The sequence below is a fragment of the Schistosoma mansoni genome, chromosome 2, assembly GCF_000237925.1.
Source record: "Schistosoma mansoni strain Puerto Rico chromosome 2, complete genome".
Lineage (NCBI taxonomy): Eukaryota > Metazoa > Platyhelminthes > Trematoda > Strigeidida > Schistosomatidae > Schistosoma > Schistosoma mansoni.
Genome location: NC_031496.1, coordinates 23,482,079 through 23,496,753, shown reverse-complemented (window position 1 = coordinate 23,496,753; position 14,675 = coordinate 23,482,079). Strand labels below are relative to the sequence as shown.

At 35.6% G+C, this 14,675-nt stretch overlaps 1 protein-coding gene and 1 non-coding gene across 2 annotated transcripts; both read right to left on the bottom strand.

Annotated features, from left to right (window-relative positions):
• Positions 1 to 2,499: 2,499 nt before the first annotated feature.
• Positions 2,500 to 2,573, bottom strand: Smp_tRNA_00793_Gln_TTG.1.1. The gene has a single exon. It is a non-coding gene (tRNA).
• Positions 2,574 to 7,283: 4,710 nt separating this feature from the next.
• On the bottom strand, positions 7,284 to 13,876 carry Smp_180930 (hypothetical protein; the record flags this gene model as incomplete). The annotated part of the gene is made up of 3 exons (XM_018796143.1): positions 7,284 to 7,348; positions 12,370 to 12,543; positions 13,852 to 13,876. The coding sequence occupies 3 exons, from the start codon at positions 13,874 to 13,876 to the stop codon at positions 7,284 to 7,286; spliced, it is 264 nt and encodes an 87-aa protein (XP_018650385.1).
• Between the last annotated feature and the right edge of the window lie 799 nt (positions 13,877 to 14,675).

The following is a 14,675-nucleotide window of genomic DNA, read 5'->3' as shown; positions in this document are numbered from 1 at the left end:
ACGAAACCCGGGTCCAGGGTTTCCTGTTGACCACCTCCAACCACCATCTTACGAAATGTACGTATTCAAAACTTCACTCTCGTATTTGATTTATTTAATTGCGTTCTTCACCAACTCGATTTAAGTTAATGATTATAAACGAGGATTAGTGATATGTATATTTCGATAACAAGCAGTAAACGATCTACCTGGAGTCAGATACCAGGGTCACTACTGAATTTCCATTTGTTTTGTCGGTTTATTTGGTTGACTATACAGGGTAAAATTATTAAAATAGACTAATCTAAACAAATTCACACCAGTATTTTCACCAAGGAACAACACACAATATATTAACAGGAATAGAAATTTGATCTTTCAGTTTTCATGGCAACTGTACTGTCACTGGATCATTAGGTTGAAATCTCATGGAAATTCAGAATTAATAATCCCACTCTAGTCCTTCTCATTAATGTTTCATGTTCTAAACTCCACAAAATCTATTTGTATTGTTGATATTGAGATATACTTTTAAGGAAAATGTATTGGCTCCTTCTCATTTATCTTACATCGTGACAATATTCGTCATAAAGATGATCTCCTTTAATTATCAAATTCAAACTTTGTCCATAAAGCTGTGAAACATTATTCTACATGTTCGTTTGGAAATGACTCTATTAACAGGTTACTTAAAACAAAAGCCTGAGATAACAACTGCCAAAGTACTAGATTATTATCACCAAAACTTGTGCTAACACGATTAAGCATATCACAATATAAAGGCAAAAATTAACTTATCACTATGGAAAAAAAGAGGAAAACAAAGTGGAAAAAAAAAGGTTTTTTTAGTAATCAAAAGTGTTAATGGCATTATGTGAAAGCATTCTTTGTTAAAAAGCACTTATAATTAATTGAAACATTTTCTAAAAGCTGAGAAAATGTTTAAGAATACTCTATACAATCAGTATTCTTGGAAACTTCCTTGAAAAATCAAGAAACCAACTGATGAAGCTTTTGCTCAACCTAGTTGATCCGGTGTCAAAGTTTTTATAAATTGGAGTGGCAGCAAAATCCAACTCAAAGTTTTCAAGTGACTCGGTTGGATAGTGAGGGTAACCGTGTTAGCCAATTTAATTAGTCAGTGGAGATTGGATTAATTCGGCACTCCTTTGCTGTGACTGAATTACACGGAGTTCACTCCTTGAGGCTCTAAAAATCGTAACGGGCTGCCCGATGTGTATGTTTATGAATAGTATGAGTCTCAGCTTGTGTATGTATGTACATGCAAAGGGTACGCACGTGGGTTAGCACGAGGAACGCAAGCTGAAAAATGTCTACCCTATGTCAAAAAATCAGCGGCTCAATTCTTAGGGTTGAAGACATAATAAGATCTGATAACGGATACCAGGAAGAGGTGACCATAAATCCTCCTGTAGAAAGTGCTTATGCTTATGTGTATGTCATGATGTGCATGGACGAAAGTCCTTGCACCAGTGATATGAATGCAATGTGTAAGAGACAGTCAGTTATAGTAATTACGTTCAATAGGAGCGATGACCATTCACTTTCCTGGGTCGGTGAATATATGTATGCTATGAGATACATGAGTGAAAACTTGTGCTACAGGTGTGCGTGTAACGTATATTTACTCACAGGGTAATTATACCTATGCGTATGATAAAGGATGCATGGGTGAAAACTTATGCGTCACTGGTATGCATGTATACCATACTTGACCCTGGTGCAATGTCCGCTCGCCAAGACTCGGGGTTCCAACGATTACCACACCAAATCAGGTCCACGCAGTTAGTTTTTCAGCCTCAGAAAGCGGCTTTCTAATCTAGATAAGCCTTTGGGCTCTACCGAGTGAGGCTTCACCAACCTTGAATCTCTGGAACACCAAGCCATAATGAGTAACTTCACTGGATGGTATTAAAGTCCTAAAACCACCTGTAAATACTATTTGTTTTTTGACAATGGAGATTCTCTTTATATGTTGACTATCTGTTTTTCTCAGGGTTTGAAGAGTCAAAGCTTGTTGAAATCTTTCACTTCTCTAGTATTTCAAATTCTCCCTGTACCATACTTATTAGTTTTACTTTAATCAAACCACGTGAGAACTTACAAAACTGATTTGAACCAAATTTATCTAAACAAAGTTACCGCCATTAATTTAATTACCATCTGATTGATTTCAATGATAGATTACATTTATTTGAAGAATCAGCTGATTCCAAAACTTATTTGTTATTAATCAGTTAGATTGCCTTCCAAAATGTATCAAGCTATCCATTAAAATTCACTTAGTATTGTTTGTTTGAATCTTCCCATCTATGTGTTGGGACTACAACTGGTTAGTCACTGATTGTCATATGTGCATACTTTGCGTATTGCCTCGATATAGCCCTAATTCACAAGGATTGTAAGCAAAGATGGATAGTGGCTAGCAGTGAAATCCAGGACGTGCGTTTCGTCCTATTTGGGACTCGTCAGTTGGATGTACCTGCATCTCAGATTTGGTGTTCACTCTGGGACTGGAACCCAGTACCTTTCCCTTCAAATGCCATTGCATTATCCACTCGGCCCAGAGTGAACATCAACTCTGAAATGCAAATACATCCAGCTGAGGAGTCCCAAATGGGACGAAACGCGCGTCTTAGATTCCACTGCTAGTAACTATCCATCTTTGCTTATCATATTAAACAACATGAAATATATGTTTAACTTAGAAAACAAATTGATATCTTAACTTTTTGCTTTCATGTATGACTGGATTACAGAAAGATCAAATTTCATCTATTCACCTACTAAAGTATTCGTGACTTGGATTTAAGAAAGAAGACTCTTTATTAAGCTACATTAATATTTGTATGCTATTTTAACATTACATTAGACAATGAAGATGTAAATGAATCTTTCTAGCTATGTTATCTAATCATAAATGTCTCTGCTCTCAAATGCCGTGGTACGGCCCAGAGTGGGGAGAGTCCACGCTCCCTCTCAAAATGCCCTCATATGGCCACGCGTATATAGCCTTTTCCAGGAAAGTCCTACTCACTGCCTTCTTGTGGCATTACTGTTGTTTACAAAATTGAGAGGACGAAAAGCGAGTGTCCGGCGCTTTAACCGGGTTGATGAACACAGAAAGTCCACCGGGGGGAGTTGAGAAACCCTGATTCCGAACCAATGGTGCACATAGGCTCCAGTATCCTGAGAGGACAAACGGCGTATGAACCTATCGTTGGTCACCGACTACCATGGGACTGCATCTCCTCATGATGCTCCACTACCTTGTGGACTAGACCTTCAGGTCAAAGGCTTGGGGTGTGGTCCCCTTAGAAAACCACCTGCTTCGGTCTGGGCACCTGGGCAGTATCATAGCCCTCACACAATTAAATGAAATGACAATATTTTGTATGGAACATATATATCTGGTACCCCCTTGTACCAATATTTATGTGTTCAAATAAATAAATGTCTCTGGTTACCTTAGTATCTTTTTTGAATAATTACAATCCGAAAAATCTAAAATCATATATTGACTTTTAACACATAACGTTGTGTTTATCCAGCTGATCGGGCCTGTAAACGGACATGAGTTCTATAATTATTTTCAGGATATATATTTATTACAATCATTCAAAGCTCGAATGAACCAACGTGTTGTCCTTCCTATAGCATCACAAAATCTGAATATTGGTGAGATCCGAACAAATATCACATAATGTCTCAGTCGGAACAGTTAGCATCACTCTACCGCTGGTCTTTACTCAGTTGTCAATCAATGTTTAAGATTGGTGCCAGGGTGCAGTACGTAAGAAACCAATTTGGGTTTTTTCATTATATAATGCGTATACATGGTCTCCTAGTGTATTCTGCAGTCTGAACTGTATTCTCGTCTAGTCTTCAAGTGTACTGTTAACGTTATGATTTTGATGTACTGAAACTATTTTCTCCATTCAACCCCATGTTCTGCCACAGGTAATCCTACGAATAGCGCCCACCACAAACTCAATACAGAATTCGGTTTTATTTTATCATTTACTTGTTTATTTATTCATTAAATAAGTGAAATACAAACAAAGATAAACTTAAGATGGTTCTAAGGCAATTTATATATTTATTTTATAATGAATCTTAAATGAAACTAGTTTATATTTTCCAATTAATTTGTTAGAAGCTCCCAAAATGAACATAAACGCCATTGGACGCCGGCTCAGTGGTCAAGTGCTCTGGCGTGAGACTGGTAGGTCCTGGGTTCGAATCTCGTGAGGCGGGATCGTGGATGCGCACTGCTGAGGAGTCCCATAATAGGACGAAACGGCCGTCCAGTGCTTTCAGGATTTCCATGGTGGTCTAGCTTCAATTGACTCATGCTTTCAACTGTGAAATGAATTGCTCAATTAAAAATGTATGATTTAAATAACAATCCATTAGTGTATGATTACAAAATATGAAAAGTTCCAATGAAAAACCGTGACTGGTATAGTTCAACAGTGTTGAGGAGGTGGAAAGTAATCTCCTAACAGTTAGGAATAATATCATTCTACGTCACGAACAAATGAAATTTTTACATGTGAACTAATAGATTACAACTCTAAATTAAACAACCACAATATGAGAAATGAAAAGTTTGCTTAAGAATGTGTTATATCAATTGTGCCTGTCTGGATACCCAGCTAATATATAACATGATGATCCCCGCCAATGAGAGAACAGTGAATTATCGATCAGACCAATGATACTCGAAAACGCGTATGAGCAGTCTTGAGTACTTATCAGTCCTGCTTCTGCCTAGCCCAACCAGTTAAGTCCAGAACACCAATAACAGCCTGTGCAATATGAATCATTATTCACAAACATACTGGGTTTATATACCAAACAAACTGACCACATCGTACCATAAAATAGAAAATAACATTTGTACAAGATTTGGCCAAATGTGGCTGTGAATAGGGGGAACAGTAATTAATAGACTAGGGATAACTCAAGAACGGCAAATCGTATAGTTATAGTCTATGGGTCAAAATAAAGCTTATAATAAAAGGAACATGAATATGAATAGTTTAGTTACTTAACAATTCTACAATAGGAAATATGCATATCATATTGGTCCACACATAGTTCTCAAAGTTACCATTCATAAATCTTCACGGGATATAACAGAATGCTGGTTGATTCAAAAGTGGACAATTCTGAGGAGTCCTAACTTTGAACAAAACAAACAGTTGTCCATTGATCACATTATTTCAACGACCTATCTTAAGTCATTCGATGTTGTTGATGTTTCATTTCTTTATACCCGGTTATTGGTTATCTACTTTTCTATTCAATAAGATGATATAATTACTGTACTCTAAAATCACTTTCAAAATCAATCTTTGTAGTTTCAATATATTCTAAAGCTTGGTTTATTCCAAATTCTACCTAAACTATTACAAACTGAATAATCAATGTTCATACTTTACATATCATTTGATATAATCATAGCGCCATATATCTCAACGAATAAGATATGAAAATATGTAACAGCTAAAATCGTATTGTTTCCATGGAGAAATAATTTTCAGTATTGTATGGAAACGAGCCGATCAGAATAGATAGAAAATCACTTTTCAGATTGTAGGTGAAATTCGAAAAATGAGTGTATTTCATCTTACATTACATGAAATGGATAACTTTTGATCGCAATATGGTGAAAACGATGGTCCAGGACGAAACGCGCGTCCTGGATTTCACTGCTAGCCACTATCCATCTTTGCTTAAAACGATGATTCTACTATAATTTGATCTTTGCAATCCCTCAGCAAACTTGCTGATGTAGACTTTGTAAGGGATGATAAACTTCCTATAAAATGATTTGTGCCTATGAAAACAATTCGAAAAGAGTCTCTAGCGCGACTAAGTTCATACTCAAATTAATCACGCTCTATATAGATATTTATACAATATCGAGATCGTAAATTTGATAATAACCCATGAAAACCAATAGACATGCTGAAATCTCTAGATATCAATACATCTCATTACTTCAACATTCGGAATCCATGTTGAAGTAAATGTACAAGAAACTAGATGATTATTTTGTTGAATGGTTTAATAAGAATAAGAATTATTACTTAAATCAATACTATATGTTTTGAAGTAGAAAAGAATACTCTACATCGATCGTGCAATATCAAAATGGATAACTCTTTAATACTGTAGGGGCTGGCCCTATGTCAAGCTCGAAAAGGTTATTCTACCTTCTGAATAGATCAATCTATTCATTCTCCTCAAGTCACATTTTCATCTTGTCACTTATTCGCTTATCAACCTTCACTGCTTTTATGAAAGCGTGTCTGTGTGCATTTCTTATCTTACTCATCTCATGTCTGTAACTTATTTTTGTCTCACTATAAATATTGAATAACGATTGTTTAAATTCAGTTTGCTCACGCAGTTTCTCCATTACGCATTTTGTTCCGCTTCCCAATCAACAATTGTACGAAATATACGTATTCAAAACTTCATTCCGTATTTGATTTATTTAATTGCGTTCTTCACCAACGCGACTTAAGTTGATGATTATATACGAGGATTGGTGATATGTATATTTCGATAACAACCAGCAAGCGATTTATCTGGAGTCCAATCTCGGGTCACCAAAATATACATTTTTATTTAATTTAATAGTTGAATTCATGAGTCGATCAAAGCTATACCACCATGGAAAACCTGGAAGCAATGGACGGTCGTTTCGTCCTACTATGGAACTCCTCAGCAATGCGCATCCACGATTCCTCACTTGGGAGTCGTATTCTTAAAGTACTTCTAACAGTCAGTATTTCCCAAATAAATTCAATCATGAAAGTTTTCTATTAGTTCAATTGATACAACTATTTTTTTCATTCATCCTAGGCATAAAGTACTTGAATTCCAGGATATATTTGTCTCTCACTTTATCAAAGAACAGATAAGGAAACGTAACTATGTTTAAACTGTAGTGTTTCTGTATGAGTTTTCCTATATTCAGTATGACAATGAATCGTAACCGTTTTTTTTTATAATAACGCGTGACTACAGATAATAAGCTTTAATAATTCACCAGTTCAAACAAGTTTGAAATAGATAGTTCAATTACAATATTTGTATAGTTGAAAATAAGTGGCGGAAGATTTGAACAGGACGCCGTTTATTTTAGAATAGATTTAACTAAGATAAACATCATACATTATGAATTCTATATATTTAAATATACAATCTCTTATTGTAAAATACATAACCCTATACAAGTAAATGGTAACGTTACAAGAACAATTCACTTATGTTGTCCACTTTTCATTACAATCACCTTCCTTTGGTTGATCCGACATTTTTTCATTAATGACTATAAGAATAAAGGAAAAAGAGATAAGAAAAAAACAATAAAATGTGTTGACAAATGAAATCATTGAAACCTATGAGATAAATGTAATAAAATATATTTTATAGTTGAAATCATGAGTCAATTGTACCTGTATCACTAGGGAAAACCTGGAAACACTGGATGGCCGTTTCTTTCTATTTTAGGACTCGTCAGAGGTGCGCATAAACGATTCCGCCTCGTTAAATTCGAACCCATGATGATGATAGACGATTAATTGTATGATATTGTATGTCTATGATTATTCAGTAAATCACTGATCAACTAATTAGAAAAACTGCTCACTTTAACTCATACAAATCCGACTGAAAACAAACCATATAAAAAGTAATATATTCAGACTTCATTTAGATTTGCGTCTCCATGACTACTTACAAGCACTTAACGTGTAAACATGGTAATATACGATGTTAATCCGCCTAGACAGGAAGTTACATTCCAAAACGATCGATAAAATTCAATTAGCGCTGAAGACAAGACAAATAAGACATTTGTTACCAATCAGTTGCCAAATCAAATGAAAAATCGCCTCATTTTACTTACGTATCATTTCGCCTAGACTATCTGCGATATTAAACAAATGAATATCTCTTATTAGATCTAAAAAAGTGTTTCACTTAGAGTGTCATAGTCAAAGATAGTGCTAAGTTATATATATATATATATATATATATATATATATATATATATATATATCAAATCATTAACCTCTGACAACAATATAACCATTTCTCTGGAGCGAGACTGGTAGATCCTGGGTTCGAATCTCGTGAGGCGGGATCGCGGATGCACATTGCTGAGGAGTCCCATAATAGGACGGAACAACCGTCCAGTGCTTCCAGGTTTTCCATAGTGGTCTAGCTTCAATTGACTCATGATTTCAACTATGAAAATACTGAAATCTTCACCAAAACCCCTTCTCATTATTATGTTGATTTTGATTTGGTCATTTCTAATGAATGATTAACTACGCAAATACAAAAAATGATTACACAATAGGTTACTATATTTACGGGGAGGGGTTTCCTTTCTGTTTTTAGAAAAATAAAACAACATACCATAAACTCTAATCATAATATAATTGTGAAAGTATATACAAAATATCCGTATTCCTGTATATGTATGCAACATACTATTGTGGGATACCCTGTAAGATTGACCGATTGAAGTAATCAAACAATTCAAGTCAGTGATGATCAACAAATAGATGGGGTGAATGTGTACGCATATATGTATATACATGAATCTAGATATCCCATAGGATATAAATATATAAACTTGGTTAGTAAATAAAACAAAATAAATAGAATATCTATTTATTCATCAAAAGTATCCTAAGAACCAAAACAGAAAAGAAAACATAGCAGAAAGCAGGTGTTGTCGTAGTGATTATTCAACTGAGAAAACATGTTAGTCGTGTATTAAACATATGTAATGCTAAGAAGGGAATAAAGCGAGAGAGAGAGAGAGAAATGTGGGAGAAAGAGAGATAAGAACTAAAGATGAGATTGCTTCGAGCTAAATTATTAAAATTCAGTTAAATAATCAAAACTCAAGTTGTTGTTGTTGTTGTCGTTGTCGCAGAGTCATATTAGTTTTAGTGTAAAGGGTTTTTAGAGATTATTTAACTTATGTGGTGTTGAATAGATTGTCACTTACAAAAGCTATATAGATACTACAGTTTGTCAATTGATACTAGTCATTCTGTAGATAAATAAATAAGTGCTCTGGCGCGAGACTGGTAGGTCCTGGGTTCGAATCTCGTGAGGCGAGGTCGTGGATGCGCACTGATGAGGAGTCACGCAATATTACGAAACGGCAATCCAGTGCTTCCAGGTTTTCCTTGGTGGTCTAGCTTCAATTGACTCATGCTTTCAACTATGAAAATACTAAATCTCCACAAAAAAACCCTTCTGATATCAATAATAATCTACATATATTATTTCTTTTATCTTCTTTGTGAACCATGTTTTCCATATTTAGATTGTTTGTATTACCATAGACATTAAAATCATTTCGATCTTTTTGCTATACATCTAAATAAGTACTTCTCATATTGTGATTACGTAGCCTGATAGTATGGGTCGATACAGCTATGTTTTTGAGCTTACAATAATGTTAGTTAGCTGATTTACTCAATGTAGAGAATCGTATGATAGTACCCAGTTTCTTCACAATCAAACGATTTATTAATATCAACCTATGATTAGTAATGGAATCCAGTACGAGTATTTTACCGTATTTGCCACTCGTCCCTTGGATGTTCCTGAGTCATCAGTATTGACGTAAAGGCTGATATTCAATCTCAGTACCTACTACATTGGACGTCCAAGCGTTGTCCAGTAAGCTACAAAGTACAGACAGCTACTACTATATTCAAAGGCTACGAGGTTATTTGTAAGGATTCTTATGTTAATCACCGCAATCAACCAGTCTTTACTGATTTATGTGCATCTTGAGCAAATTGTATCAATACTGTCATTTAAACACAAGTTTTAGTAAAGCTCCACAAATAAAATCTATCGATGCCCCCAAATGCCCTAGTACAGCCGAGTGTGGGGAGAGTCATCTCTCCCTCTCCAAATCCTCTCAGGTGGCCACGTGCATACAACCACTAACAAAGAAGTCCTACCTACTGTCTTCTCGTGACGAGGGTGTTGTTCACGAAAGTGAGAGGACGGAAAGTGAATATCTAGAGCTTTAACCGGGTATGGAGGATTCACGTAGGAGAGTTGGAAAACCCTGATTCCCAACCAATGGTGTACATGGGCTCCAGTACCCTGAAGGAACCAATGGCGTATGAATCAATCATTGGTCACCGGCTATCATGGAACCGCATCTCCTTAAGTTGCTTCACTGTGTTGTGGATCATCATTAGGTTAAAAGCTCAGAGTGTGGTCCCCTAAAAAACCTATTGCTCCGGTCTCAGCACCCGGGCAATATCTCAGCCCTCACACAAATCGAATAATTTATGTGGCGCCTATCTATTTGATGCCTCCTTGTACCAATGTTTAAGTTTTTAAATAAATAAATGATGTCAACAACATTGAAGTACTCCATAAATTAAAGTTCAGACAAATGGTTGATCTATAAGAGCTAATAGAATGTTTTGTAGACATTTTACTTTCAATTAGTTGGAAAACCCTAATGAAACTGTATATTCTTTGATCTTCTACTAGCAAGTTCTACATTCATGTTTACGATTCATGTTTACCTTGCTGACGAGTGCCAAGTAGCACGAAACCCGGGTCCAGGGTTTCCTCCAACCATCATCTTATCTCAACATAGTGCACGCAGTGTCAAGCCACCTAGACTAATGGCCACATTGCAACTTGATCGAAAGCATTCGATCAGCCCTAAAACGGACTTGACACGCATGACATTGATCACCACCCAGTGATCAATCAATTATGATTACATCTCAGTCCTAGAGGAGGTCGGCCGCGGCCCGGATAGCTCAGTGGTAACGTCTCTGACTGTGAAGCTCAGTGACACAAGACCGAATCCGTCAGGGAGCACCAGTTCCCTCAAGATTACAGGTACACCTTGCTGACGAGTTCCAAGTAGCACGAAACCCGGGTCCAGGGTTTCCTGTTAACCACCTCCAACTACCATCTTATCTCAAGCATACAAACTACTCAATTAGCTTATAGTTCAAAGATAACTAAACAATAATAAAAGAAACTTTATCACACAAATACACGGACAGCATTAACATAATGACAAACAAAATATTCAAGTTAATAATCATGTTGCTTGAAAATATCTGACCTATTTACAGTAATAATCAAAGGTAAATATTAGTATTCGTGCTTATTTTAGTGTGCTCATTTTAGTGGACATGATATTGGTTTGAACATAACAGGAAAAAGGTAAGCAAACGTGAGAGTAGCTAAGCAAAGAAATGACTTTTGTTCCATTAAACATGTAAATTTAATTGAATACGTTTATTTTAATCGAATGACCAATGTTCAAAAGGTACCCCTACTATTTATTTAGCTTTTTATACAATTAGCCCCCACTTCTTTTTGATCGTAAAAAATAGTGTTCACCAATTCTCCATTAATTAATTACGCCTGTTATACCTCATGGGACATTGGCCGCCGATTAAGAATCTCCAATCAATTCTGTTCTGGACCCTCCATTCCAGTTGTTTCTAATTTCTATTCATTCTTTTGATGTCTGACTCCACTTTCTTGCGTAGTGTATTCTTTATTCTTCCTTTTTCTCTTTTGCTTTGAGGATTCCAAGTTAGAACTTGCCTCGTGATATAGTTTGACGATTTCCGCATAGAAAGATCGATTTATTTAGTTTTACAGTAACAGGTAATTGTAAATTGAATCAGTAAAATGAGAGAATTCGTTCATCAGACTATTAGTAAATAGTGGTCAATCGAAAATTACTACTTTCAAAATTAATACAAAGAAAATCGTGTTTCATCAACACATACTTTGTAATAACGATTGAACGTTCGTGGATACTACTCAATTTGCAAATTACGTCATTGGCGAATTTTAGTTAGACAATTATTAATGGTCGGAAAATACTATTCAACGACTGAAGTTGACAATCTCACTGATGGTGTGGCTTTCACAGCAAGATCTGAAGGCCTTTGGTTCGATCTTTGGTGGGGTTGCGATTCGGCACTGCTAAAGAGTTCAATACATAGATGAGACAACTGTCCAGCACTTATTAGCTCCAATACAAGAATTTTATAGTTCGCATAACAAATCGACTGTATCTATACAACTATTGGTAACCGCGAAGCACTGGACAGGAGTATATAACAGTGTGTATTTACGACCACCGCCAGGGATAGAACTCAGAACCATCAGGCACGGTGATGAGTTAAAATCAATCCATGATACAAAGCTCATCGATTATATATATGGGTTAAAGCTTTCAAATTGAAATCATAGAACAAAAGATATCTCTCCATTTATTCATTCTCATTATTTTCAGATCAACATTAAGTCAAATCTTACCTTTAATTCCATCACTTTTAAATGCATTTAAAGCTTCAGCATATTCCATTTTCACCAATTCTGAATCTTTGGGACAATGACTAGATCGTATTACATTAGATCTATCAGCGTATAAAGCGGATAATCCAGGTAGTCGATATATAGCATCAATCATCTTCACTGAAACACCAATAGCTATTTGAAGTAAATAAATTAAGAAGAAAAAAACAAAAAAAATATTTGCTGTAGAATGGTATGGTAAGTTTGACATGTCCAGAATTGGGCGTAAAGGATCGTTAGGTTTATGAATCTTAGAAACCTAAGAAAACTATTTTTCTAATAAGCGGTTATAGAAAATAATGCAACACGTTTACAAAATAAAACACTTCAGCAAATGTAAACAATTTTATTCTAATAAATCACTATTAATGAAGGCTTGAATTATTCCGCTGTTAATAATCAGCAACGAATTTTGATCAACATTTGTTGGTATATCAAGATTTAGTCCTGAATATCAAAGGGAGAAGCAAGACTCTCCGATACAATACAATATGCACCAATAGAATTACACTTGACGGATAACCTTTGGAGTATGTGGAAACCTTTACATATTTGGTCACCATCATCGATAAACACGGTGGATCAGATGCAGATGTGAGGGCGAGGATCAGCAAAGCAAGAGCAACATATTCACTACAACTGAAGAACATCTGGAGCTCAAAACAATTGTCTGTCAACCAACACCAAGATCAGAATTTTCAATACAAATGTCAAGACAGTTCTACTGTATGAGGCGGAAACTTGGAGAACTACGAAAGCCATTATCCAGAAGATACAAGTGTTTATAACAGTTGTCTACGCAAAATACTTCAGATCCGCTGACCAGACACCATTAGCAACAAGTTACTATGGGAGACAACAAACCAGATTCCAGTGGAGGAAGAAATCAGAAAGAAGCGCTCGAAGTGGAATGGGCACACATTGAGGAAATCACCCGACTGCGTCACAAGGCAAGCCCTCACATGGAGTCCTGAAGGTCAAAGGAGAAGAAGAAGACCAAAGAACAAATTACGCCGAGAAATAGAGACAGACATGAGAAGAATATACAAGAACTGGATAGAACTAGAATGGAAATCCCAGGACAGAGTGGGTTGGAGAATGCTGGTCGGTGGCCTATGCTCCATTGGAAGTAACAGACGTAAGTAAGTAATCAACAATGAGATAATTATAATAATAATATAATCCTTATATCCACTGAACAAGTTAGAGGTTATCTGAACTCCACAGCAAAGCGGAATGCGTGTTGGTCTTTGAAGTAATAGGTATTGGATCCAAGCCCTAATGAGAACACCCTAAATCGAAAGAAAAGCGACTCTTAGGTTTCGCTGCTTTATACAACCCATCCTAATCTTAATATAATAGTTTTGATGTAGGAATTTCATGAAGACATGTTGAATTTGTAGGTGGTATTCGACTTGAATTGATACCACTTGAGATACTTACAACGAATAAAAACGCAAATTTTCATATGCTTCAAATTTCAGTTGAGTACAATCCTATTAGAATAGTCGATTAATTAGTATTGTTAGTCTTTATTGGAAAAAAATGAACTAACTATTCAATATACATACATACGACCAATCTCATTATTGACTAAGTACACTCAAAATGGTGGATGAAAAGTTACAGTTTTTATATAGTTTTTTTTACAAATGAATATATACTGTATCTTATTACATAAGCAATGATGGATAGTGGCTAGCAGTGGAATCCAGTTTCGCGAGCGTTTCTTCCTATCCGGGACTCATCAGCTGGATGTACCTGCATCTGAGAGTTGATGTTCACTCTGGGACTCGAACCCAATACCGTTTGTTTCAAACACCATCGCGTTATCCACTTAGATACAAGTAAACAACACCAAGTGAATGTATCTTATTATGTCTAGAAGCTTTCATTTGTTCATTCATTCGTAAAATATATAATTTGATATAATGAGGTGTATTGGCCAAAACTTAAGAGACTAATCTTCAGTCATTCTTTAACTAATAAATTAGTTCATAACAGAAACTATTTCAAAAATAATTAAATCATTACATCATGCAGTTAGTTCCCTTTATGAATTTAAATAAAGACAGAACAAATATTGATGCAGAATAATATGAATCCATTATATTTCGTGGTTTCTCATCAGCTGCTTACAACCAAATATGCATTAGAGTTTTATCATTGGGGTAATAAATAATGTGGAACAATTGACAAAATTGAATGTAAAGGATTGGAATAACAAAAGTCATCGATGATAACTATATATATGGGCAAGGAAAGGT